The sequence below is a fragment of the Cyprinus carpio genome, chromosome B11, assembly GCF_018340385.1.
Source record: "Cyprinus carpio isolate SPL01 chromosome B11, ASM1834038v1, whole genome shotgun sequence".
NCBI lineage: Eukaryota > Metazoa > Chordata > Actinopteri > Cypriniformes > Cyprinidae > Cyprinus > Cyprinus carpio.
In genome coordinates this window covers 12,525,558-12,550,967 of record NC_056607.1, presented here as the reverse complement: position 1 = coordinate 12,550,967, position 25,410 = coordinate 12,525,558, and the positions used below count along the sequence as shown (strand labels likewise).

At 36.6% G+C, this 25,410-nt stretch overlaps 1 protein-coding gene across 22 annotated transcripts in view; it reads left to right on the top strand.

Moving 5' to 3' along the window:
• The window catches only part of LOC109063449 (voltage-dependent P/Q-type calcium channel subunit alpha-1A-like), a 50,086-nt gene that overhangs the window by 9,140 nt on the left and 15,536 nt on the right, over positions 1–25,410 (top strand). For 11 of the 22 annotated variants that reach the window (XM_042733957.1, XM_042733956.1, XM_042733947.1 and 8 more), the window contains 21 exons: positions 65–200; positions 276–405; positions 533–592; positions 679–785; positions 6,977–6,988; positions 8,589–8,688; positions 8,788–8,948; positions 9,154–9,294; positions 9,378–9,579; positions 10,555–10,719; positions 10,797–10,907; positions 11,127–11,210; positions 12,588–12,593; positions 14,227–14,343; positions 14,961–15,026; positions 15,215–15,312; positions 15,443–15,593; positions 15,768–15,895; positions 18,944–19,040; positions 23,891–23,996; positions 24,522–24,629. In XM_042733957.1, the coding sequence (XP_042589891.1) occupies positions 65–200; positions 276–405; positions 533–592; positions 679–785; positions 6,977–6,988; positions 8,589–8,688; positions 8,788–8,948; positions 9,154–9,294; positions 9,378–9,579; positions 10,555–10,719; positions 10,797–10,907; positions 11,127–11,210; positions 12,588–12,593; positions 14,227–14,343; positions 14,961–15,026; positions 15,215–15,312; positions 15,443–15,593; positions 15,768–15,895; positions 18,944–19,040; positions 23,891–23,996; positions 24,522–24,629 (2,286 nt within the window). Of the gene's footprint in view, positions 1–64; positions 201–275; positions 406–532; positions 593–678; positions 786–6,976; positions 6,989–8,588; positions 8,689–8,787; positions 8,949–9,153; positions 9,295–9,377; positions 9,580–10,554; positions 10,720–10,796; positions 10,908–11,126; positions 11,211–12,587; positions 12,594–14,226; positions 14,344–14,960; positions 15,027–15,214; positions 15,313–15,442; positions 15,594–15,767; positions 15,896–18,943; positions 19,041–19,917; positions 20,015–23,890; positions 23,997–24,521; positions 24,630–25,410 lie in introns of all 22 variants that reach the window. The other 11 variants (XM_042733958.1, XM_042733950.1, XM_042733953.1 and 8 more) reach the window with 7 other exon arrangements.

Here is a 25,410-nt window from a genome sequence, read left to right as displayed (position 1 = left end):
ATATTTGATTATGTTTGTGGACTTCTGTGCACTTCCTTCTTCCCACGTTCCCTTCATTGTGCAGTGAACAAGAATGCCAACACAGAGCCAGCTAAAGAAGGAGAGAAGAAAGAGGAGGAGGAAGACAATGGTGGCGATGAAGATGGCCCCAAACCCATTCCTCCGTTCAGTTCCTGTTTCATCCTATCCACAACCAACCCGTAAGTGTGTGTTCATCTGTACAAGTGCATGTGTGCAAAGTAAATGTATTTATCTTAACCAATGTGAGTTTTCAGGTTTCGAAGATGTTGTCATTACATCCTGACGCTACGTTATTTCGAGATGTGTATTCTGTCAGTCATCGCTATGAGCAGCATTGCTTTAGCTGCGGAAGATCCGGTGTGGCCGGAATCACCTCGAAACAACGTAAGACTACTGTTCTCAGTATTTTTTTTTGTGTACTAACTAACTTTTCTAGAAGTAATTTTAATGGATTTGCATAACGTGAAACTAAAAAATCTGACGCCGGATGCATTTTCTTCCTTTTTTCCAGGTATTGCGTTACTTTGACTATGTCTTCACTGGTGTGTTCACCTTTGAGATGCTCATCAAGGTAAAGTTGGCAGGAAATGACTTGTGTGGTTGTGTTTTAGCGTATTATTTTCCTTATTTGCTCTAATCCTCTGCTCTGTGTTACAGATGGTGGTGCTAGGCTTGGTTTTGCATGAAGGCTCATATTTTCGTGACTTGTGGAACTTTCTGGACTTTGTAGTGGTTAGTGGTGCCCTGGTAGCCTTTGCCTTCACGTAAGTGTCCTTTATCTCACCATTTCATGCCCAGAAGTGCTGCTTGCTGCCCCTTATCGTCTCTTCTGCTACCTTGTTACCCTACTGCCACCCTGGAGCCTTGCCAGTACTCTCTACCCCTTTCTCTCTTGGTCTCTTCCTCTTTTCTTCTCCTGTCAGCACTGTGTGCCCTTCTTCTAAGCTCTCTATCTCTATTTTTTGTCACTTTGCATTCTGTCTCACTCAATCAGCCACAAAGATGAAGGCCTTTCTCACTTTGCACACACTCACACAAACACACACATCAAACTTTCTGTCAGGACCAGCCTGTCTGTTTCTATTCTCTCTCTGACCAATCAGCTCCCCCAGCATCCAAATATATAAATCAAACATATCCTCAAAACCCAAATACTGCCATTAGCTATGTTTCCATCCAAAGATTTGAATTAAACTTATTCGCAAAACTGGAATATCGCATAAAACATGTGCGAATAAAGCACCGTTTCCATCCAACGAGTCAAAGAGAACAAAATCATCACTTCCTGGTAAACTGTGTCACTAAATATCACTAAGAATATAGGAGAAGCCACTGAATACAATAATTTTCATATATGATACAAATTACGTGCACCTCAGAGCAAGCAGACTTTACACAATAAATGCTGTCAATGCTTTCGAAAGGTGGATGCTGCTGTTTGGGAATGCAGTCGTTTAAGACAATTATACAGAAATACTTTGACGACAGACTTTGATTGGGTCATTCTGCTGTGAATGACATCGGTCCGCTGCTGGTCAAGTTATCCCACTCATAGCGCAAAGTCACATTACTTTTTTGATGCACATGGAGAAATTTATTCGGTAAATGTTTTTCCATCATAGTTTATGCACATTTTTTCTTATCGGATAAAAAGTTCATCCTACTCAATGTTTTTTTATGTGCATTTTTAGAATTTATCTGCATCTTGGTGTTTCCATCTAGTGTTTTTTTAATGCGATATTCCAAAAAACGCATAAAAATAGGTGGATTAAAATGCAGCTATTAGCTCTATATGATGCACACAACTTCTGCCTGACTTTCCTCATTCTTCTTATATTTTATCTCATGCTCAGTCCTTCTTCTTTGTGCTAAACAGTTTGTCAAAGCACCTTTCCTTTCATTCTTTAACCTTGATTTCCATCAATACATGGACTCTTACAGTATTTCTCTGAAACAATAAAACCAACAAATGGGATCTTAGTGATATATCAGTTGTTTTTCCTAGGCAGAAATGGGATAACAAATGGAGAATGCTGCTCAAATCTCAGATTTTTGTCTCAGATTTATGACTTAAAGTCCCCACTTATCTCACATATCATTTTCTGAAGAGATCTTAACATTGTTGCAAGCTTTTCACATGATATCACAGTTAGAGATTTCAATAACATCTCAAATATTTCAAATTCTCATCAAATTCTTCCAAGGCCAAGTTATTTGAGCTATAACATCGACATTTTATCGCACATTAATTTTATATGTTAGTAATTTTCTTATTTGTGTCTATTTTTCATTTCTCCAAAGGAAATTCGGGAGAAGTATATAAGAAAATCTAATCTAAATCTAATCTACATTTACTACTAAATCAATTTATTTAATTTTTTAATTTTTTTAATTCCATGACACCTATGTAAACTACTTTTAAATAAATCTGGTCTACTTTTACTAAGAAATCTATTGTATTTATTTTAATTTTTTTGAAACTCTACTGTTGCACAAAATTTGAAACAAAAAATCTTTTACTAATACATTTATTTATTTAGTAGAATGTTAGTTTTAGTTGAATTTTTAATTAAAAACTTTTATGATAATCTCTTAAAATGTGTTTAAACAAGCAAAATATTTGATTTGTTGGAGTGTCAGGGCTCTTTTCCATCTGTCATAACTCCACCAACCAAATGTTCACCATAAACCTGTCCCCTCACACTTTCCCTCTGCTAAAAAGGGTAGTTTTGAACCCTTTGGGGCCCTGTGGGGGTGAGGGGTCTCCAGGCACCTGTAGCCCTTTAGTGCCCAGGCGGTTTCCATGTCTGGATCAGCATGAGCCCATCCTGCCACAGGTACTCTGGTCTCTTTCCTTTGCATGGCCTGGGGGAGCAGGAGCTTGGGGATTTAAAGAGGACAGTTGAGGAATAAAGCTGAACCCTAGAGCGGGACGATCAGCTAGTCACTAAGAAAAGAGAACGAGTAAACATCGCTGATGGGTCTCTGAGCGTGGAATGATTTTTACTCTTGTTTAGCCCTGCATGTATGATCTAGTACATCCTCCTCAGTCCCGTAGGCCAGATTACATATATGTGTATACTAGGCATGTTTTTCAATCTGTGTGGGGATTGCAGAGTGTCTTAAATGACATACTGTAACACTTGTGGCAATAAATAAGGGATTAGAATGTACGTATACTTATATTATTATTTTGTGGCATTATTTTAGAAAAAAAAAATAGATTTAGGTAAATACATATCTCATGGATAGTTTCAGAACTCTTTCGATTTTATGTATACATTATGCAATTTCTCGAGCTTGCTTAACCTTAAAGGCAATCCACTTGCAAGTTACTGAATGTAATATATTATTATTACTATGATTATTATTATTATATGATACATTCTAACTTTTTGCATTTCTATCTAACCAGTAACCTTATCTTTAGCTGTCATTTGCTTCACTGTTTGTCAAAATGTTTTATCTTTAACACTTTAGTATCCAAACTCCTTTAAAAGCATTGACTTTGGAGACTGAGGAATGTGGACATGATTATTTACATCAGTCAAACTATCATCATACACAGAGTGGCCTCAAATGTAATACTTAAGGCTAATTATTGTATTTTTAAACAATATATTAATATATACATTACTGTTCAAAAGTTTGGGATCAGTTTTTCTTTTAAAGAAATTAGTGTTTTTATTTCAACACGGAAGCATTAAATATATCACAAATTACAGTTAAGACATTTATAATGTTACAAAATATTTCTTTTTCAAATAAATGCTGTTCTTTAGAAGCTTTTATTCATCAAATAATCCTGAAAAATCAGGTTTATTTTAAATTGTATGTAATTATTGTATTTTAAACAAATCAATGCAGGCTTGCTGAGCTTTATAGATTTCTTTCCAAATCATTTACAAATTTTACATTCTCCAACTTTTTGAACAGTATTGTATTTATTTTATTTTATTAATTAATTCATATTATTTATTGATATAAAACACTAATGATTTGATAAGTTTTGGTCAAACTTTTTTCTGTACTTATTGAAATATTGGCAAAAAGAAGCCACATAGTATGCTGATATGAATGACTGTGTGTTAGCTGAATGCCTGTATAGTGAAACCTATCAGCTTGTATCTTCACATACACATGCCCCGATAGGTTTAAACCCTTCTTTGAGTTAAAATCACTCCACACGCAGCGCCCAGTTTTCATCCCCATCCCTTGACCTGAAACTAAATGAAGCCTCTCCACCATATCAACCCTATTTCTGTCCTGTGTCACCTGTTCTCACTCCTAAAAACAGTTCTTCCCCATCCTATCCCCTTCACCTTTCCTTTCCTCGTCTTTCCTCTCCTCTCCTGTCCCTCCATCAGCACTAAGCTTCCTTGGACAGACTCCAGCTGTCAAGCTGTTTATCATTTGGGCCTCCATTTGTTGAGTCTGACAAAGTGAGTGAAAAAGAGAGACCACAAGAGATGTGGAGAGATAGAGAGAACAAGAGATATAGAAGGATATGTTAAGGAAAATGTAATACAAGAAAACAGGACTCCAGGTTGACAGTAGCTCCTTATTAACTGGTGTTTTTGACGTCCGTTCATCTGTTGTCCTTCATCTGTTGTTGTTTATCTCATTCTCTCTCTCACACTCACACACACAAGAAATGAAAGGTTATGCCCTTTCATTATTACCTGTGATTATTTGCTCACTGTCATATTGTTTCAAACCTGTACCTTTCTTAAAGTCTTTATTTTGTCACATGCTAAAACTATCAATATGCAGGTTTGATACAACATGAGGGTGAATTTATTTTTGGGTGAACAATTTTTAATCTCTCCTCTGCCTGATGCTTTCTAAATGGATGCATTCTGGGTATAGGCATGGTCACATGACACACAAGCATCTCAGATTACCCAGAATACCATGGTTAGGTGGAGAAAAGGCTTGCTCATGTATTACAGTTTCACAATGAGAACAAAACGACTCAACAAATGATTATGCTTTTGCCCCCTTCATTCTTAGAATGAAGTCAATACAAATACCTGAGAAGCATGTAACCCAATAACCGCTGTAGATTTGGGTTGAGGACTGTATGTGCTGCTTGATACCTACTGAAACAAATACCATCTCACACTGCCACCTTGAGGCGACTGCAGTGTGGCGGCCATTTTGGCTCCACTACAGTCAGTTATGGATTCCACCTCCATTCCGGCTCGAGTGTCTGATACAGTGTGCTATGGTGTTGAGAATCTCCCCCTGCTTTCAGAGTTGACGTGGCAGAGGGAGGATTCTCCTCTACTGCAGTAGGTTGTCCTAATCTGTAAGTGTGACAAGTTTGAATCCTCAGTTATTGATTGGGTACAGGCCCAGAGTAAAGACCTGCCAAATGCCTGGCAGGCATTAGTGTATGAGAATGATTCTGTCAGAGTCGATACGAACAAGAGCAGCAGACTCAGGTGTGTGTGTGTAGCAATTGCGAGCATGAGTTAATCACTAATAAAGCAGCTAAATTTGATCAACAGATCAGCACATTTAGATTTTATTCCTCAATATATAATTTAACGGGGTATTTAATATTGTGTATATAATAACTTATATAAATTTAACAACATATATGATATTATGTGTAATATAATTTATGAAGTATATATACACTAATGTTCAGAATTTTTTTTTTTTTAATAAATAATACTTTTATTCAGCAAGGATGTATTGCATTGTTCAATAGAGACAGTTAAGACCTAAATGCTGATGTTACACGGTGTTACTGTTTTAACTGTATTTTTTTTATAAAAAAAAAAAAAAACATGGTAAAGATACAAGACTTTCAAAAACATTAAAACATCTTATAAGATATTTTAATGTTTTTGAAAGTATTTTATGTTGGTATACTGGTCCAAACGTGTGTGTGTGTGTGTGTGTGTGTATACATATACACAAAATCAAGGTATATTAGTATCCATGTACAGTACAATCTTGCATCCAGATTAAAAATAAGTGTGCATAGGCAACAAATAGACTTTCTAGGGGAGAGATCAGATGTTCCAGTGCTCGCTATGTAACACTACAGTGGTAAGTGCTGATCTTTTCTCAGATAATGAGCTTGGTTGTAAAATAGACAGATAGATATGATCTCATCTCAGATCTGTATACTACTTATTCTTATCAGACCTCTCAACAGCTTTCAAACATTTTACGGATTCTGTCTAGATTTAACACTAATTGACCCTTTGCTAAGCCCTTCCCTTACTAATTAATTACTGGCCAATCTGCCTTAGCAACTGTTACACAACAACAGTTTACAGACAATTTTAAACAAATATGCAAAGAAGCATATGTGGACGGATTATATAATTTCAGTTTTTACTGCACAGTTCAGTAAAATGCTTCTCATGAAAATCTTTTTCATTTTGTAAAGCTTATGTGAGCTGATAAGAGTAATCAAGTAGGTGGTGCTCAGCAAAGGTCAATTATATTATACATGTATGTCTATACAATTTTTTGAATAGATGATTTAAAGACGCATTAAGCAAAGTTTCGATATTGACACCTATTGGATCTCAAAAGCAGTTGTTTTTGAAGACCAATTCAAGCATATTTGTTAACTGTGATCAATCCTGCAATAATTTGAATTTGACATATTTGTCAGAGGTGTAAAACACTGCTTAGTGCATCTTTAATTTAGTTTTATTTGGTTTGTACTTCTAAATATCTGAACATGCATGGGAGCTTTCAACTCTTTAAATCATTCGCTGAGGTTTTTTTGCTTTTCTCTGTCTGTCTGTCTGTCTGTCTGTCTCTCATATTGATGTTGTTCCTATGCCAAGCCACTCCCAGTATCTTGTTTCTTTTTCTATCTCTCTTTCTGTTTTTCTGTGTGTGTATTCCTCTCTTTTCTGTCTCTTTCTCTCTTCCGCTGTCTGTCTCTGACCCTTTCTTATGTCTACGCCTTGGTGACCAACAGGAGCCTCTCTCGGTAAAGTCTCCCCTCCTTATTGTCGCACGGCTACCGTCCAGCTCACGTGATGGCTTATCTCTCTTTCTTTCTTATACCCTCCCAACCATCCTCCCTTCTTCTTTGCTCATCAGCTCTGGTTCTCTCCATTCCACTGCTTGTTTTATTCTGCCATGAATTACATGGGTTCTAACGGGTCCGTCTGTGGACCTAAACAACTGAACACAATGTTACAGAAGAGATCACACTTTTGCACACTGCTTATGGTACTGCACAACTCTCTCTGAGTTCAGTCAGGAGCGACTAATTGATTATTGGTAACCTGGAACTTTTCCAATGCTCCGACAACAATCAATCTGGCATGAGCTGGCAGGTCTTCAGCTGGGACTTGCCTGGAAGTTCATAGTTAAAGACAGCTGTCTTGGCCGCTTGATTGAAGAGTTCTCTGTTTGTGTTTGGGACCTGTGTAAATACTTAAAAAATACCTCTGCCACATTCACAAGACTGATCCTGGGGTCAATAAGGATTCGTCCTTGACGGCTAACACTGTCTACACTGGGCGCATAAGGCGTGAGATGTGACTAACATTACACTATACTCTAGAAATACCAGTTGTGGGTTTAATTGATGGACACTTTTATTTTTTTACTGCCCCAGCCATCTGTCTAAAGTAAAATACCTCTATTTACATTTTTACTGTTAATGTTCTTAGTTCTGTATTTAAATAGTCTCATTATAAACACATTATTTATATATATATATATATATATATATATATATATATATATATATATATATATATATAGTCTTGAGCTTACACTCCTTTGGTCCATGTTAGTAAATATTTTGGAGTAAGCAACTTGATGCATCCAGTGTAGACAGATTTTGGCCAATGTGATGCTAAACATTAAGTTCTTCAAAATGGCCAGTTTGAAATCCTTCAAAATGGCCAGCATTTCTTGAATATCTTGTAAAAATGATTAGGCAGGAGGTTTATCAACAGTTCTTTTCTTGAATGCAATGAAATGTCCTTGTAACTTGTCTTTGTCTCCTGGTTTGAGCTTCCTCAAGTTCTTCTAGGGACAAGATACAGTTGGACGCAAGTCCGCTAGCCTTCTGCATCTCAGTGAACCCTAAGTCTTGTCATGTTACCTACGATTAACACAAACAGCCTCCATATCCCAGACCTCCATTCCCCTGTCTGCTCTAACACAGCTAAAAACCTAAAAAAAGAAAGAAAGAGGTTTGGCTGGGCATTGCACCAGAAAATGCCTGACAGTTTTATTGCTTACATGAATGTGTTATGCTTTTGGAATGCACACACAAGGTAACAGGTGACCGAAACACTACAATGGTTGTGAATCTGAAGACTTGCTTGAAGAAAAAAAGATTTTTGATGATAAACATTTCACAAAAATAAGTCTAATACATGATAGATACTGTGGTATTAACTGTTGCATGGTGATATTGAAACTGTCTTCTACAATAAGAGCAAGTGGAAGCCCAAGGAATGGTCTAGAAGTGAAATGTGTTGAAGAAGGTCATTCAAGAAGTCCTTATCTCTCTTTATATCTCACCATGCAGCATGTTGATGTCCTGTTGTTTGCTTCCAATCTTCCAGGGGGAGCAGTAAGGGGAAAGACATCAGTGTCATCAAGTCTCTGAGGGTCTTAAGGGTGCTACGTCCACTCAAGACCATCAAACGTCTTCCCAAACTAAAAGTACTGTCAAAGTCACACACACAGCTATGTTACATGTTATTGCACCATCTAGTTTTGTTAGCCAAGTTAGCATGCAATACTTATGTGTCTTTCTCCCAGGCGGTGTTTGACTGTGTAGTGAACTCTCTGAAGAACGTGTTGAACATCCTCATTGTCTACATGCTGTTCATGTTCATCTTCGCTGTGGTGGCCGTGCAGCTTTTTAAGGGACGATTCTTCTACTGCACTGACGAATCCAAAGAGTTTGCCCGTGACTGCAGGTAAGTGGAAATGACTTGCAATGAAAGATTTGTGATTTATTTTAGTTTACACTGGCAGTCAAATGTCAAAAATTGAAATTTTGTTGGAAAGTTTTCCAAAATTGCCATGAATGTGGCAACACGGTCCACAATTATACATCTATACTCGCCCATCCTTAAGAAAAAAACCTGATTGCTGAATTGTTAATATGCATTTTTGTTTCAGGGGTGAATATTTGGTGTATGAGCGCGATAACGAGGTGAAATCACAGAAGCGGGAGTGGAAGAAGTACGATTTCCACTACGACAACGTGCTTTGGGCCCTGCTTACTCTCTTTACTGTGTCCACCGGAGAGGGATGGCCACAGTGAGTTGACATGCTCACAGATCTCTAGTGGCTTATTATCTCTCCTTTTATGTCATCACCTCTTTTTGTCGCTTCTCTTTGAGGGTGTTGAAGCACTCGGTGGACTCCACTTATGAGGACCAGGGCCCGAGCCCGGGGTACCGGATGGAAATGTCCATCTTTTACGTGGTGTACTTCGTTGTCTTCCCCTTCTTCTTCGTAAATATCTTTGTAGCTCTCATCATCATCACTTTCCAAGAGCAAGGAGACAAGATGATGGAGGACTACAGCCTCGAAAAGAACGAGGTACTTGCAAATTTATTAACTTGAGTAAACCAGAAAACATGCCTAATTTAGACCAAAATTTAATGCAACATCTTATTAATCATTCAATCCCATAGTGCATCGCAAGAGTTTAGTTTTATTAATTGCTAAAAGTAGTTGAGTAAGAAATAGTTTCATGTAATTAAAAGGATAGTTCACCCAAAAATTAAACTTCTGTCATTAATTACTCATGTTGTTCCAAACCCGTAAGACCTTTGTCTATCTTTGAAACACAAATGTGAATATTTCTGATGAAATCCAAGAGCTTTCTGACCCTGCATAGACAGCAGCGCAACTACCCCATTTAAGGCCCAGAAAGGTAGTAAGGACATCAATATAATAGTCCATGTGACATCAGTGATTCAACCATAATTTTATGAAGTTACGAGAAGACTGTGTCGAAGACATTAAAGAGAAGAAATTGTTGAATAAAGTGGTTATTTTTGTTTTCTTCGCATGCAAAAAGTATTCTTGTAGCTTCATAACATTATAGTTGAACCGCTGATGTCACATTGACTATAATAATGATGTTCTTACAACCTTTCTGGGCCATAAAACAAAAAAAATAGCAGACTGCAATTATTTTATTTATAAATATTACTATTATTGAAGAATATATTTCGATTTTTAGTAATCTGCTCCTTTTTAGCGTTTATATCTCTGAGATAGATTGATAGATATCTCAACAATATTTTGAAGAAGAAACAATAATTATATCATAAGAAAACTGAGACTTTTCAAATTCATATGCATAAACCATAAATGTGTTTCTGGGTCAAAAGCAGCTGTGATTCAGCTGGACACATTTGTGCTCTCATATTTTTTTTTTATATTTAGACACATTCTAGACAGGAAGTCCACAGTTTTACTATTCACTTTTCTCTCCACAGCAACAAACATGCAATGTGATACATCAGATGCTTCTTTCACTGTTTTCTGCTGTTCTGTGTCTTCTAGAGAGCCTGTATTGATTTTGCTATAAATGCCAAACCTCTAACGCGCCACATGCCTCAGAACAAGCAAAGCTTTCAGTACCGAATGTGGCAATTTGTAGTGTCACCTCCGTTTGAGTACAGTATCATGGCTCTCATTGCGCTCAACACCATCGTCCTTATGATGAAGGTACAAGCTTCTTCTTCCTCCCTTAGCATCAGTAATGTCCTTCCGTTAGCGTCTGAATTTTCTCTGTGCGTTTCCAGTATCATGGGGCCCCTTTGACGTATGATGCAGTCCTGAAGAACCTGAATATTGTGTTCACCACACTCTTCTTCATGGAATGTGTTCTGAAAATCATTGCCTTTGGTCCCCGAGTAAGTCTCTCTAATCGCATTCAAACATCCAGCTCTTCCTAGCATTACTCATTGCACCTAAAGGTATCACCCATTATTAATTAATATTATGTCCTGTTACTTATTTAGACCTGAGATTTTTTATATGTTTTCTTCTTTTAACCCGTTTAGAAAAATGTGTAGGAAAAAAAACTGCTTTCTAATGGACTTGTCTGTCTGTCTCCTTTTGTTTCTCTGCAGAATTATATCAGAGACGCTTGGAATATTTTTGATTTTGTTTCTGTTATCGGCAGCATCACTGATATTTTGGTGACAGAGCTATGGGTAAGTGCACTTTTAGACAAGTTTCAAAAGCAAATGCAGATTGCATCTTGATTCATGTTGGAACTTAATGGCCAGATGTGAATATAAGAACTTAATGTAAATAAATACGCATTTTAATACCGGTAAATGCATCTCTTGCAATCACTTCCCTTTTTAGAGGGACAGTAAAAAGTTTCATTCTCATGCACATAAATATTTAAGTACTTAATGTATGTGTTTAAAATATCATCCTATTGCAGAATTCTTCATATTGTGTTTAATAAGCAAGATTTAATTGCAAAAATTCCAAAATTATGTGGTAAAAATGACTTGGCAGAAAAAAATAAAAACTTTTGTCTATTTGAATATTTACCTGTTCAATCCTCCACATCATGTGTTCATTCTATTGCCATTCTAAGTGTTGTGTGTATTTGTACTGGTTTTTGTGTGTAAATGTCAGTGTTTGAGTGTGTATTTGTGCTGGTGTTGTGTCTCATCTGTGCCTAGGGTGCTCTGTCTGTAAAAATGAGACAGAGACACTGTACTTTGATGTGTTACACTTAAATTTTGGGGCTCTCCCAGTGGTCACACATTATATTATGTGAATTGGTATATAACTTTTATATAAATTTGTCCATATAACTTTCAATATAAATCATATAATCAGTGCTGGTTTAGTAATATTTATATATTATCGTATATATTAATATTTTGAATTAACTTTCTTTATCATTTGAATTTTTTATTTGTTACTAATTTTATATTTCTATTTACTCCTTTTTAATTTACTTTTAGCAATTTTAGACAAAGTTATTTAACTTGGTTAATAATTGTTTATTAAAACTAAAACTAAAGAATTGAGGTATTTAGATTATTTGCCATGTCAGCATTTATTTCTTTATTATTATTATTATATTTGTAAAAAAAATTTTTACCTTATATATATATATATATATTACGCTGCCTCAGAAGCCTGTCCAAAATCAGTTTCATGCCTTAGTGCAAAAACACTGACTGCAAAGTCCTTGCCTGATAAGGCAGTGAGGCAGCTGCTAGGTTTTTGGATGCAGCCATTGTCCCTAAGGTAGTTAGCATTTGTAACATAATTTAAAAAAATGCTTTTCAGGCCACTGGAACAGCCTGCATAGTGAATCAATACCCACCGTATCTGTGTTAGATTAATAAGCCTGTTAACTGTATCCATAACAACTTATTCCTGTTTTATCTTTTTACATGCTTTCTTTGTTCCTCTGATTTGTTGGCGATAAACCCATCCAATCCAAAACAAAACAAAAATGCACTATGAAACTCTCATATCTATCATCTCATGTGTACCCATCCAATCCCCTCAAACACTCACTGTACACGTATGCCTCCATCTACTGCAACAACACATAGAATCCGGTTGGTTTGTAATTTTCTCTCGGCTTCTAATGCATCCATTACCCAAAATGCTTCTCTATTCCCTCCCCACTTTCCTCAAAGCATGTGCTTCCAGTATGATAACCCATTACCCCAAAGATGCTTGACAATTGGACAGCTGCTCATGTGAACACTCATAATATTCTATTAGTAATTTAAAAACACTAGGACTGGCTGGTATCATGGTTTAAACAAAAGTGTCAGTTTACTATTTATACCATGGTAGTTTTATCCACACAGCTATCATTTTGCGGGTCAAAATAAGGAAAAGCTGATCTGTGGATATTAGAAAGAGCTTCGAAATTCAGAATAAAACTTACTACAGGATTATTTATTAACCATTTATCATCAAATTTCCAGAAACACAACTGCATTGTCATGTAGACTTTTACAATGATCTAAAATTACTCATGTAAGCATTTGGTCATACCGCCCACCCTAATACAAACACACTTATTTATAAATACAAGGGCCAATGTGTAGTAAATTAAAGTAACTTTAACAAAATTAACATATTTCCCTGAATGTATTCACAAGAGATTCAGACAAATTTCAATAGCTGACTCTTGCTCTTATTGACCTGTAGTTCTAATCCGCCTGGTTACCCACTGACCAATGAGAGCACTGTTTTTGTTTTTACTTATAAAAATGCCTTTACACTTTCACAGGAAGTCACAGAGGTTGTCATGCCATCGCTGAATGCCATGCACTTTAGCAAAAGCTGCATGAGGACTCTTATTCTTTCATTACATTTTCTTTTCTCGTCTTATCTGCTTGTTCTGCACTACTGTAGCTCCTCCTCTGTATTGAAGAGGGCGCTGCATCTCACGCATAGAAATTTGTGTATGCTGGAATGGGGGAGTGATCCTCAATAACCTGTCCACACAGTTGAGATGATTTATTATTTATTGTACCATGTCTGAACTCAATTTTTCAAGCGATTGTGTCAGTTGTGTTTAAAATGCAACACTGAAATTTTGAGAAACAAACAAACAAAAAAAGACAGTTGGCATGAACTGTGTGTGGACTGGACCATTGAGAATTACATGACCAACACAGCCAATCCTTATTGGCTAATGTTGTTGGTATTCTACTCCGTATGCCTGTATTTGCTAAAATATAAAAGTGCATCAGGCTGCTTTCATACTGTGCCTTGCCTGTCTCAACAGATCAGTGCATTTGATTTAAAAAAAAGTTTATGCTTTAATATATGATTGGATGATGACTGTTACAATTTATTGATTGTTTTTCTTAAGCCCCTCCTAAATTAATTTGGTCCTTTGTTACAATTGTTTTATTTCATTTTTAGTGTCAATTCCATTTAAGCTTATTTTGTACATTATGTATATTTATATACATTTAGAAAGAAAATCTTTTTATGGTTTTATTTATTACTTTAACCCACTTTCTCTCAAAATTATTATTTTATTCTTTTATTTGAAAAAATAAAATTAGATTGATCATCATTAAGTAAACTGATTGTGATTTTTTTTTCTCTTTCGTACAATCACTATCTCTTTCACATGCTGTGTCTTTTGCACTCTTTTCTCCCTTTTCTTCTGGAACATTCTCCTCTGTCTCTGTTTCTACATATGTCTCAATCTAATCTCCCCAGGATAACTTCATAAACCTGAGTTTTCTGAGACTCTTCCGAGCAGCACGTCTCATTAAACTCTTGAGGCAGGGTGAGACCATTCGCATTCTGCTTTGGACCTTCGTTCAATCGTTTAAGGTACAAAAAGTCGTACTTTAATGCCTACAATCACACATCCACACCAATTCACATGCCAAATTCAAGTCCGAGGGACAACACTTAAGATAAATGCAAAACTTTTTTGCACCAAAATCTTTGCACTAAAATTTCAAGCACTCTAAAGTCCCACCTTAGAGTTAAAAAGAAGCAATTTTTCTCCTTGAGAAATATTTCTTTGCATATTTTCTACATGTAATGAAAATGTATAGACAACTGTCCTGCCTAAGAAAGTTAAAGAGTAAATGTCCATGAAATGTCCATTGAAAACAGTTTGGATACCGGAATTAGTTATTTGGCATCTGAGCATTCTTTAAATTGAGCTTATTTGAACATTTTAAAAAATACATTGTCCAAAAATAAACAATAATGGGATCATTGCAGTACATAATTTCATGCAATATTGCAATACCTGTAGATGTAGATATGTGTTTTTTTATTTGACTGTAACTTTTATACAAGCAAAGTGACAATGCACTCAACCTATTTTACAGTGTGCACATCTGTAAAAACACATACGCATTGGACTTTCAGACCAAACTTCAAAATTCGGTCTAATTTCTTTCTCCTTTCATTGTCTCTCTATCTACCATTTACAGGCTCTGCCGTATGTGTGCCTGCTCATTGCAATTCTGTTCTTCATCTATGCCATCATTGGCATGCAGGTAAAAGCTGTTCTGTTTGAAATGAGCTTTAACATCACTGTGAGTTTTTGAAAATCGAAATAAAGACTAAATTATCCTAAATAAGCATCTTTCAACAGGTTCAGAAGTGGCATAAGGTTGCTGAGAGATCTCATCTGTGAGATCAGTGATGTGTGCAGTATTTTTATATTTTCTCTCTGATTCTGTAGTTGTTTGGGAACTTGCGGCTGGATGCAGAGGAAGGTAGTGCGATCAATGAACACAATAACTTCAGAACCTTCATCATGGCCCTGATGCTCCTCTTCAGGTAGGTCTTGTGTCTTTACCAGTGTTATTTTAGTATATAAAAACTATATATAAACTATATATATATATATATATATATGTGGTATATTTCAAACCTTTAAATGTCATGTATTTGTATGTTTTGGTAACAGGAGTGCCACAGGCGAGGCATGGCATGAGATCATGCTGGCTTGTCTTGGAGGAATGGAGTGTGATGAAAGCTCTGGGAACGAGGGGTCAGAGTGCGGCAGCAACTTTGCTTATGCCTACTTTGTCTCTTTCATCTTCCTCTGTTCTTTCCTGGTGAGAACAGATTCCACCTGTTTTTTTTTGCCTTCCTTAACCATAATTCCACTTTTTGTACACTTACCTTTTTCACTCAGAGATGCATCTATTCTTTATTTATTGCTTCAGACATTAAATAATTAATTCTGTATGTTTTGGGGCTTGCATTGTGGGGTTTGTATTTGTGTTTAGATGCTGAATCTCTTTGTCGCTGTCATCATGGATAACTTTGAGTACCTGACCAGGGACTCCTCCATTCTGGGTCCACATCATTTGGATGAGTATGTCAGGATTTGGGCAGAGTATGACCCAGCAGCCTGGTGAGTTAAACGCACATCTTTTACACTTTTTCTCCCACTTAAACACACAAAACCACACATTGATTTTTACCTTTAAATTGTAGAATGGAAAACCTAAATCACCTAATACTAACAGTTTTTAAAAAGGAAACATGTCCACTGCAAGCTAACAAACACTGTAACGTTCTAAAGATTCTTCATGATGTCACAGATATATATGTGCACACAAACTAACTCAAAAACCAATCATTCTTCTCCATAGCTGCTGGCCCAGAGCCTCTGACATCTTTTGTTACTGAAAACACAATCCCAGAACGTCCCATAATACTGTCCACAGTCACTCAAGACAAGGCCCTGACAAGAATGTAGATTTCAAAATCTCAAAATGCCCAGTGTTTGTCTTTATATCCCTCCTACTCCCCCCACCCCACACACACACACTTTGAATGTTTATAAATAGCACCGAAATGAATCAAAATTCATATAACTAAAAGCAAAGATAAGGTTTATAGGCGTGATGGATGGATGGATGGATGGCTGTCTATAGACATTTGAATTTAAATAATAATGTATATTTCAACATATTAAAGAAATTTACTCCAACCAGGTTGGAAAGACATTTAATTTCCCACAATGTATTACTTATGTTGAATTTCTTTGAATTACAGTTCAGTACATTCCTCTTCCTGTCATGCCAATTTAAATTCCAATTCATCTTTCTGTGGAATGTGGCTAATTCAATTCAAAACTCATGAAATCCAAGGGAACCCATTTTTAACCATAAGACCCTGCGGCCTCATATAAGGACATTATATTTTTGTGAATTTCTCTGAGACTGTACATGCCACAGTTTTAAGTCTGGATGTCCTATACAGAGCACATTCAGGGCTTTTATAGAGATACCAAATGATTGGATGTTTCACCATGACCACTCCATCTCTTTGGTCATCAAAAATGTCTGAAATTAATTTAGTGACACACTTATGAAAATATGATAATATTTTGTAATTATCTGTCTAATTTTTTAATTGTGTGTCATAAATCAACATCTCAGGAAAATGTTATGGGGTTTCAAATCAAAACATGACTTTCTGTTACGAAACAGGATGCTGATTTCATACGTGTCCTAATATGAGGACACCGGGACTAAAAGCATTTTTATTACGCATTTTTGGAGACATAACAAATGAATAGGGAAAGAAATTATATTTCAATATTCTTTGAAATATTATATATTATTATGAAAATCTTGTCAATTATTACTCCCATTATTACACTTCTTTTTCATTACATGTTGCCCCAAAAACACATTAATATGCTAATTAGATTTAGTTTATAGATACATTGTATATAATGAGAAAACCTGTTTATGGTCATTTTACACACATTTTGCAGATAGAAAAATGGTTTATTGAACCATTCTGTTATAACAAAGTTGAGAATCATCTTTTTTGGTTAAAAAAAAAGTTTAAAAAGTTTGGTTAAAAAAAAAATCTTGAAAACTAAAAATGTATTGGTGATTTAAAAATTCAGTTGTTTTTGCCTATGCATGTTCATTCATGTCTTTTATTTTTTTTAAAGAAATTGAGTCCCGGTGTCCTCTACTGAGGACATAGCATAACTTATGAATGAAATATTTATTAAAAAATTTTTTTTACATGATTTGTAACGCTCTAAACAATGTAAAGACATAGAAAAAACTATTTCTTTCCTGAAATTTTTTTCTCGGGTCTTAAGAGGTTACATTTCAGAATTTTGCATAATCCTGATTTGAACAAATGCTTTCATTCAAAGAGTCAGAAAGAAGGAAAGAAATTGCATGTGTGTGTGTGTGTGTGTGTGTGTGTGTGTGTGTGTGTGTGTGTGTGTGTGTATAAAAACTGCAGCAAGAAACCGAGGAAGTGATTTAAAAGAACATAAGCAAGAGAGAGCTGAACATGAGACCCTGTGCATGGCAGATTCTGACTTCACAATGACTTAATTCTCCCATCTTTATGGCTCAGGTGTGCATGGCAAACATCTTCACAGACAAGCTGTCGCAGCTTATTCCTGTACTTGCCACTGCATACAAACATTAACAAAATACACTTCATGTATTTTGACTGATAAAGCCCACCTAGCTGTCGCTGTATGCAGTTCAATTAAGTCATTGGACTCGCCAAGATGAGAGAGCCTCTCATGTGCACGGTCGTATCGGTGATTTTGTTTACTCCACACCATGATGGGGGGAGGATTCAGAACAGCCCTAAAGATCATTCAGGGACAGCTTCACCATTTTTTTTTTTACTCAAAATTTGATCTAGTTATTTCATTCACATGCATAGGTGAAATCTCGGATACAGTAACCCTCACATGCATGTTTAAATGTATCCAAGGCAATGGTCCGTGTCTGGATTGTGGAAGTGAAATATAGCAGGTAAAATTCCTTTAGAGGTACATGAGCATTCATTTCAAATGTCCATAGCATGCATGTATGAATTTATTTATGTATGTATTTATTATTCTTTTATGTAATTTTAAATTAAATTTAATGTGCATTTGTTTACACACTCGCTCCGAAAAATTCGTCCGTCATAAAAAATTCAGATCAGGTTCGATTTTCTGCATTTTTGCATCTGTAGCAAGCGTTTTGATAGGAAAGGATGACGAATGCGAAAAAAAAAAACGAGGACGTTAGTGTGCAAGGACCTTTAGTGTTAACTAATTTTTTATGTCAAAATTTCTGGGTTTTTAATTACTCCTCTTCTCAGTCTTATGAAAAGGGTATACTGCAGGAAGATTCTAGTCTTTTGTATTATCTAAACATGTTTGTTAGCCTAAAATCGGTTGGGCTGCCCTTTGAATGATCTGGTTGTCTATCGGTTTGAGGCAGTGGAACAGCCTCACTGGGTTTGGTCTGTGATTTGTCAATGGATATGTGTTCTTTTATTCTCTTGTTCTTTGTGCTCCTCTTCTTGTTTCTCTTTTATTCCCTCTTCCTCTCTAACTCCTCTTTGGCTCTCTGGCACTCTTTCTTCTCTCTTTTCCTGTGTGTGCCCCCTCTCTAACCTCCCTGTATTCTTCTTGCAGCGGGCGCATTCATTATAAGGATATGTACAGTTTATTGCGGGTTATCGACCCCCCGCTGGGCTTAGGCAAGAAATGTCCTCATAGGGTGGCCTGCAAGGTTTGGATCCTACTAAACAAAAAACTTAAGCACCTGCTCGCATTGAAGACTGGAATGAATGTTGCTTTTCTTTTTTTATGTTTTCTTTTTCAGTTGATTTTTTACTCTTCTCCACAGTTTTTCTTCTTTTACTTGAAATTCATTTTTGTTATTTTATTCGCCATCTCTATATGCATTCTGATATGACAAATGAGAATGTGCAGGACAATGCAGACACCTTTTTAGAAGCATGACGTGCACTGCCATCGACAGCCAAGTCTGTATGAATCTCTCTGTGGAATGAATCACTCTAAACAGCCAATCAAAAAAAAAAAAAAAATGAATCAGTCATTTTGTTATTTTTTTCTTTCTGCTTGCTGTTGAACCATGCCTTGGCAAACTGGGTGTAAGAGTGTGCATTGTTCTTGTTTGGGGACGAAGTGAGGGTTGGGGATCAGAGGACTGCATTGACGTGACTACCATAGTTCACCACCAAGCAGCGGAGCTTTTCTTTGCCTGTTTGAAGCCCCACTGCAGTTCTATGGGACCGTCCCACGATCGCATAGAACAGTGTTTTTACTAGGACTAAAAATCAGCTTCCCCTCCTCCTGTTTAACCTCCAGCCAACCAAGAGCTCTCCCGCTCTCAAAACCCCGCCCCTTGCCCAGACCAAAACAATAACCTATGTGTCTTTGTTTTTCTTTCTTGCCGTTCTTATTTCCTCCACCTTCCTCCTTTTTTGGTTTAAATCCCACCATCCTCCGGTTTGTCCCATGATGTCCTCCCCCCCCCCCCGCCATTGATTCTCTTTTTCGTCCTCCTCCTATTTTTTCCCCCGTTCTCCCCGTTTAATTTCTGGGGATCTCACCCCTCCCCTCCCACCCCACTCCCCTTACAGCGGCAGGATCAGTTACAGTGATATGTATGAGATGCTCAGGCACATGTGTCCTCCGCTAGGCCTGGGGAAGAGGTGCCCAGCTCGGGTCGCCTACAAGGTTAGCGGCTGCAGCCCTCCGTGGGTGCGCCACAGCCAATCAAAGCTGTCCGTTTTTTTCTGTTAGTGTTGGTGTTGGTGAGCTGCTGTATCTTTCTTTTTACGTTGTGGGGTATCGATGAAAGCGTTAGCCAGCTGACACATACATCCGAACGCACACATCCACTGGAGAGCGGGAACTGAGGGTACCTTGTCAGCCCTTCTGCACCGTACTCAAATACTCACTTACTCACATACAGATGGAAAGGATTTTGTTGTGACTATAACAGGAAATCTTAAATGTCATTTTGCACTTCTTAGCGATTCTTATGAGAGATTATGACTTTACATATTTGTTCAAATCAACATGAAATCAGAATAGACCCTTCTTAGTTTCTTAATGCACTTACCTGCTTTTATTCAGTGAATTTCATGTTGACTTTAACTAGAAAACAAGGAATATAGTATTATTTCCGCAGTAGGTTTTCCATGTTCATTGCAGAAATAGAGCCTAATTATAAATACAAAAATGAAGGATATAGACACAGTCTGTGTGCGTGTACAGAAGGACTGGGAAGGATCGTGTGCCTTTGGTCCTCTGTGTCTCTCCCTCCAGTGGATGATTCTTAAAGTCTACAGATCTATTATTTTTACTGGTGACACTTTCGTAGGTTCAGTCTTTAGACTCACTTTGTCCTTTTGATTTTTTTCAGCAAATCCACTATAATCACAGAAAAGCTTTGCCACCTGTCCTTCGTTTGATTCTGTCAATGCAGTTCTGACCTGTTTCCGTTCCCCTCTCTCTTTCTGTCTTACTTTCTCTTGCTCTATCTCTTCTTTTCCCCACATTCCTCCAGTATGCATTTTCAGCAACTACATCTTTACATCCCTGCACAAAAAATTCCTTTCTCTTGCTCTCTTCCTCTTTCACTTCCTGTCTTCTTCTCCCTATCTATCTTGCATTTCTTCACTTTTAATCAGCATGCTCCTTAATTATGCTAATTGTAAGGATCTGAGTGCATCCTTGTGTGACAGTTACATCCAGCCATTTTACATGTCACGTTCATCATATTAAGACTATGGACCTTAGTCAGGGTAGGCATGTTTAGTTTGAGGTGAATGATTACAAAACCTTTTTTTCTCATACTAAATATCATGTCTTTTTTACAGTACAGAGATTTTTAGGTGTTCATGCTTATACTATGTCCAAAACCGAGGTTTGTTTCCACATCATTCACTTGTAGGTAATGCCATATACACTACCATTCAAAAGTTTGACATTGATAAGATTTTCTCTAATGCTTACAAATGATGTATGCATTTGATCAAAAATACAGTATACTGTACGGTTTATCTTTTTTCGGTATTAATCATTTTTAAATATATCTAAAATTGCAACAACAAAAAAATAGCAAAACTGAATTTGTCACATGATCCTTTATAAATCAGTCTAATATTGGTGCTCAGTACACATTCTTAATAGTATCAATGTTGAAAACAGTTATGCTGTTTAATATTTTTGTGGAAACATGTTTTAGAAGTCTATAATTGAAAGTTCAAAAGAACAGCATCCATTTGAAATAGAAATATCATTAGTTATACGTGTGTAATTTATTTATTAAAATAGACATCAGTCTTTACTGTGTCTTTTGCATCCTTACTATATAAAATAACTAGTGCTGTCAAAGATTAACCATGATTAATCACATACAAAATAAAAGTTTTTGTTTGCATAATAGATCTTTCTTCTGTGTATATTTATTATGTATTTTTAAATACACACACACAGAATATATTTTGAAAGTATTTACATGTATTTACATGTCTATATTTATATTCATATAATTTATATTATAAATAAATATATTTAATATATAAACATAACATATTTTTCTCAAATATATACATGCATGTTTGTGTATATATATCTTTTGAGCAGTAGTGTATTTGAGGACATGTGTACTTGAAAGTAATACAGAGAATGTGCACATTCTTGAGGACAATACGACTTGAAATCTCATCTGACCATTTAGACCGAGATTGGAAAACATGAGATTTCAAGTGTTTTTTTTGTTTTGTTTTTGTTTTTTTGTTTTGTTTTTTGCTGTTCACACTAAAAAAAAAAAAAAAAAAAAAAAAACACAACTTTTCCAAGTAATGCTTTCTGGAGTTTTTGCCCATTGCATGTATTGGTTGTAATGGACAGACTGTCTGTATTTTGCATTTAATTGAAAATGGCATCTACGCTATGATCCAATGAACAGACTTCCTTTATGGTAGACATTTTGCGAAATGTAATTTAGTTATTACCTCACAAAGCTTTGCTGAGACTCCCTTGACTCCAATCTCTTCCTTTCACTTTCCTCACTCTCTTATTGTTTCCCCTCATCTCTAACAAACAGCATTCTTCTTGTTCTCTCTTTCTCTCTATCCATTGCCAAGCACACCACTCCCCCTTTCTCATTATTTTTATATGTGGTACACATCTCATGGCTTTCCAGTCTGAAGTGAACTAACTTCTATACCTGTTGCCCCCTAATCCAGTCCTACACCTCTCGGTGTACAACACAGCCATTTTTTCTTCTTTAACTCCGTAGGGAATGCCACCCCTTTTCTGACCTTCAAAAAAACTGCACCCGTTTTGCATCGAGAGATCAGAAAAAAAGCAAAATAAAAAGGCAATGCAATTAACCCTGTGAGAAATCACCCAAAGAAATATAAAGATGCTAAACAAACCCAAAAATACAAGTGGTCAATGGAAGATGAAATGATACTCTCTGTGCGCGGCTGCACTGCTCTTGTTCTGTGAGGGGTGGGGAGGGAGGAGGGGGGTGCATGCTGCATGGAGTAGGGGACTGGTGGGGAGGGCGGGTCGTACCGTTGCTGAACTCCGATTAGGGGTCGTGCTGCATTGCATGTGCTTTTGCATGGCCACCGCTGGCACGCGGCTCATGCTTGTTGGTATCTACATCTGCAAGGAATGACGGACTGGTCTGAAATGGGCACACGAATATACACAGGCTCACAGACACATGCTTACTTCCTCACACTAATGCCATGTTGTGTGCTTGTGTGTTCCAGTTCCATGAAGGTATATCCAATGCATGAAACTGGCATCTAAAAACAACTTTTTATGTGCCCTTTCGTTCATTGATTTATCCAAAATGTATGAACTCCGACAGGTAGGGGGAGCTCTTTAGCAGTAGCCTTTTGTGATACATTTGTGACATCTGTGTCCTCAGCCTTTGCTAACTGATTCAATGTCAGTTGATAGCACTTCCAAAAAACTATGAGAACACTTTATAATGTAGAAATGTGAATTAGATGCAGAATATCAAATCAAGTGGCAGTCCCAAAAAAATACATGCTTATGTGAGAGATATTTATGCCTGATCTGAGAAAAGTTTTCACAGGCAGAGGAACACTGATGACGATGAAGCAATGACTTTATCCCATGTGATACTACTCCACTGTGAGGGCTCCAATTAAGTCACTTAATTGATGTGTATGTACTGTATATGTTCTATGAAATGTGTGAATGGTTCATTCACACATTACAAGCCTGCAGATTGTTGGTCAATTATTTGTCAGTCTAAGAAAACTGCTCTCACAGATGCCAACTTAGTCTCCCCAGATCCCTTTTTGTGTGGTTGTATGAGTATCACCAAAAGAAATGGTAGATATTTGTACGCAACCACTGCATCAAAAGAAACTACAGTCAAAACTACAATCAAATGGTGAGAAAAACTTAATCTCCTGCCATTTGTGTGGCCAGTTATTTATCCTTTGGCTACAAACTGCTGAGCTCCCCAAGCCTTTTAATAGCCCACCAAAACATCTGATTGGAGGTTTAACTTACACAGCCCCGCCCTCATCCCCTCTGATTGGCTCTTCACAGAGACTGCTACGCATGGACCTACCTGTTGCAGATGACAACACGGTGCATTTCAACTCCACTTTGATGGCTTTGATACGCACAGCTCTGGACATCAAAATCGCTAAGGGTACAGAACGACATCCCTTTTTCTTTTTTCTTGCTTCTTTTCTATCTTTTATTTGACTAAAACTAAAAACTAAACATAAGTCCACATGTATCATAAAAACAGATCTTTTTCTTTCTTTTTATTTTCTTTCTCATTTATTTTTTATAAAAAAATTGATTCAGATATACTACAAAAAAATACAATTCCTTTCTTTGTTTGGTTTTAAGTCTTTAAAAACTTAAAAAAATAAATAAAAAAATAGTTTTTTTTGCATTTGATATATATAAAAAACAGATTATTTTCTTTCTTTCTTTCTTTCTTTTTTTCTGCATATGAAAAACTTAAAAATATTAACAAAAACCCTTTCCTTTGTGTCTGTGTGTCTCTTGTATCTTCTGAATGAATGCAATTATATTTTTGTGATGTTTTATTAATATTGCGTTGATGCTTTTGGTGTATCGGCATATTTTGTTTGTCTGTACATATGTGCATACATATGTGTGTGTGTGTGTGTATGTACCCTGCCCTGACATCATACACTTACAGGAGGCGCAGACAAACACCAGATGGATGCCGAGCTCCGTAAGGAAATGATGGCAATTTGGCCAAATCTCTCCCAGAAGAACCTGGATCTGCTGGTAACACCACATAAGTGTAAGTTGCAGATGGGTTTGTAGAAAAAATCTAAAAAATCAAAGATCACCAATTCATCAGAGGACAGCTTCTCTCAGCCCCCACCGCTCAGCACCCTCTGATCAGGCAACACTTTCACTTTAACTAACCCTTATCCTGTCCCCACATGACAAATCAACATCTTACACTGTTAATTAGCTCAGTAATACCATGCTTTACCATATTAATGCTATTTAAAATCATTCTGTCTCACAACTATATGATTTATTGCTTATTGTCATTCCACAGCTATATGATTTATGATTTATTGTCATTCCACTTCTAAAATACATACCCTCCCTTCCTCAACCTCTTTCCTTTTCTCCCTCTTTCTTTGTTCTCTCCTCTGTCTTCATTGGCTGTTATCAGGGGGTGCCTCGCTATAGACGGATCCTCTATAGAAGTCTTTTCACTCCAGCATGTGTAAAGCACAAAGCTGGGCTTAACCTCCAGACCACAGAGCCTCAAAAACAGTGTAGCCCGAGATATTACCCCATGTTTACAGATGTTAGAGACTTTACATTTGAATATGATGACCAGAATGTATTTAAATCTGTGTATATTATCTATGAAAAATACTTCTGTGTGCTCTCCTTTAGCATGTTTTCTTTTTAATTTTGAAATTTCAGCATGCTTTAGAGTTATTTCTAAGGTTTACTGTCAATCCCTGGGAGTTTCATGCCATTTTACTATGAAATTGTACTAACAAGAAAGTGTTTAATGTGAAGGGATATCTTTGTCATTTTTGGCAGCTCAAAATTTC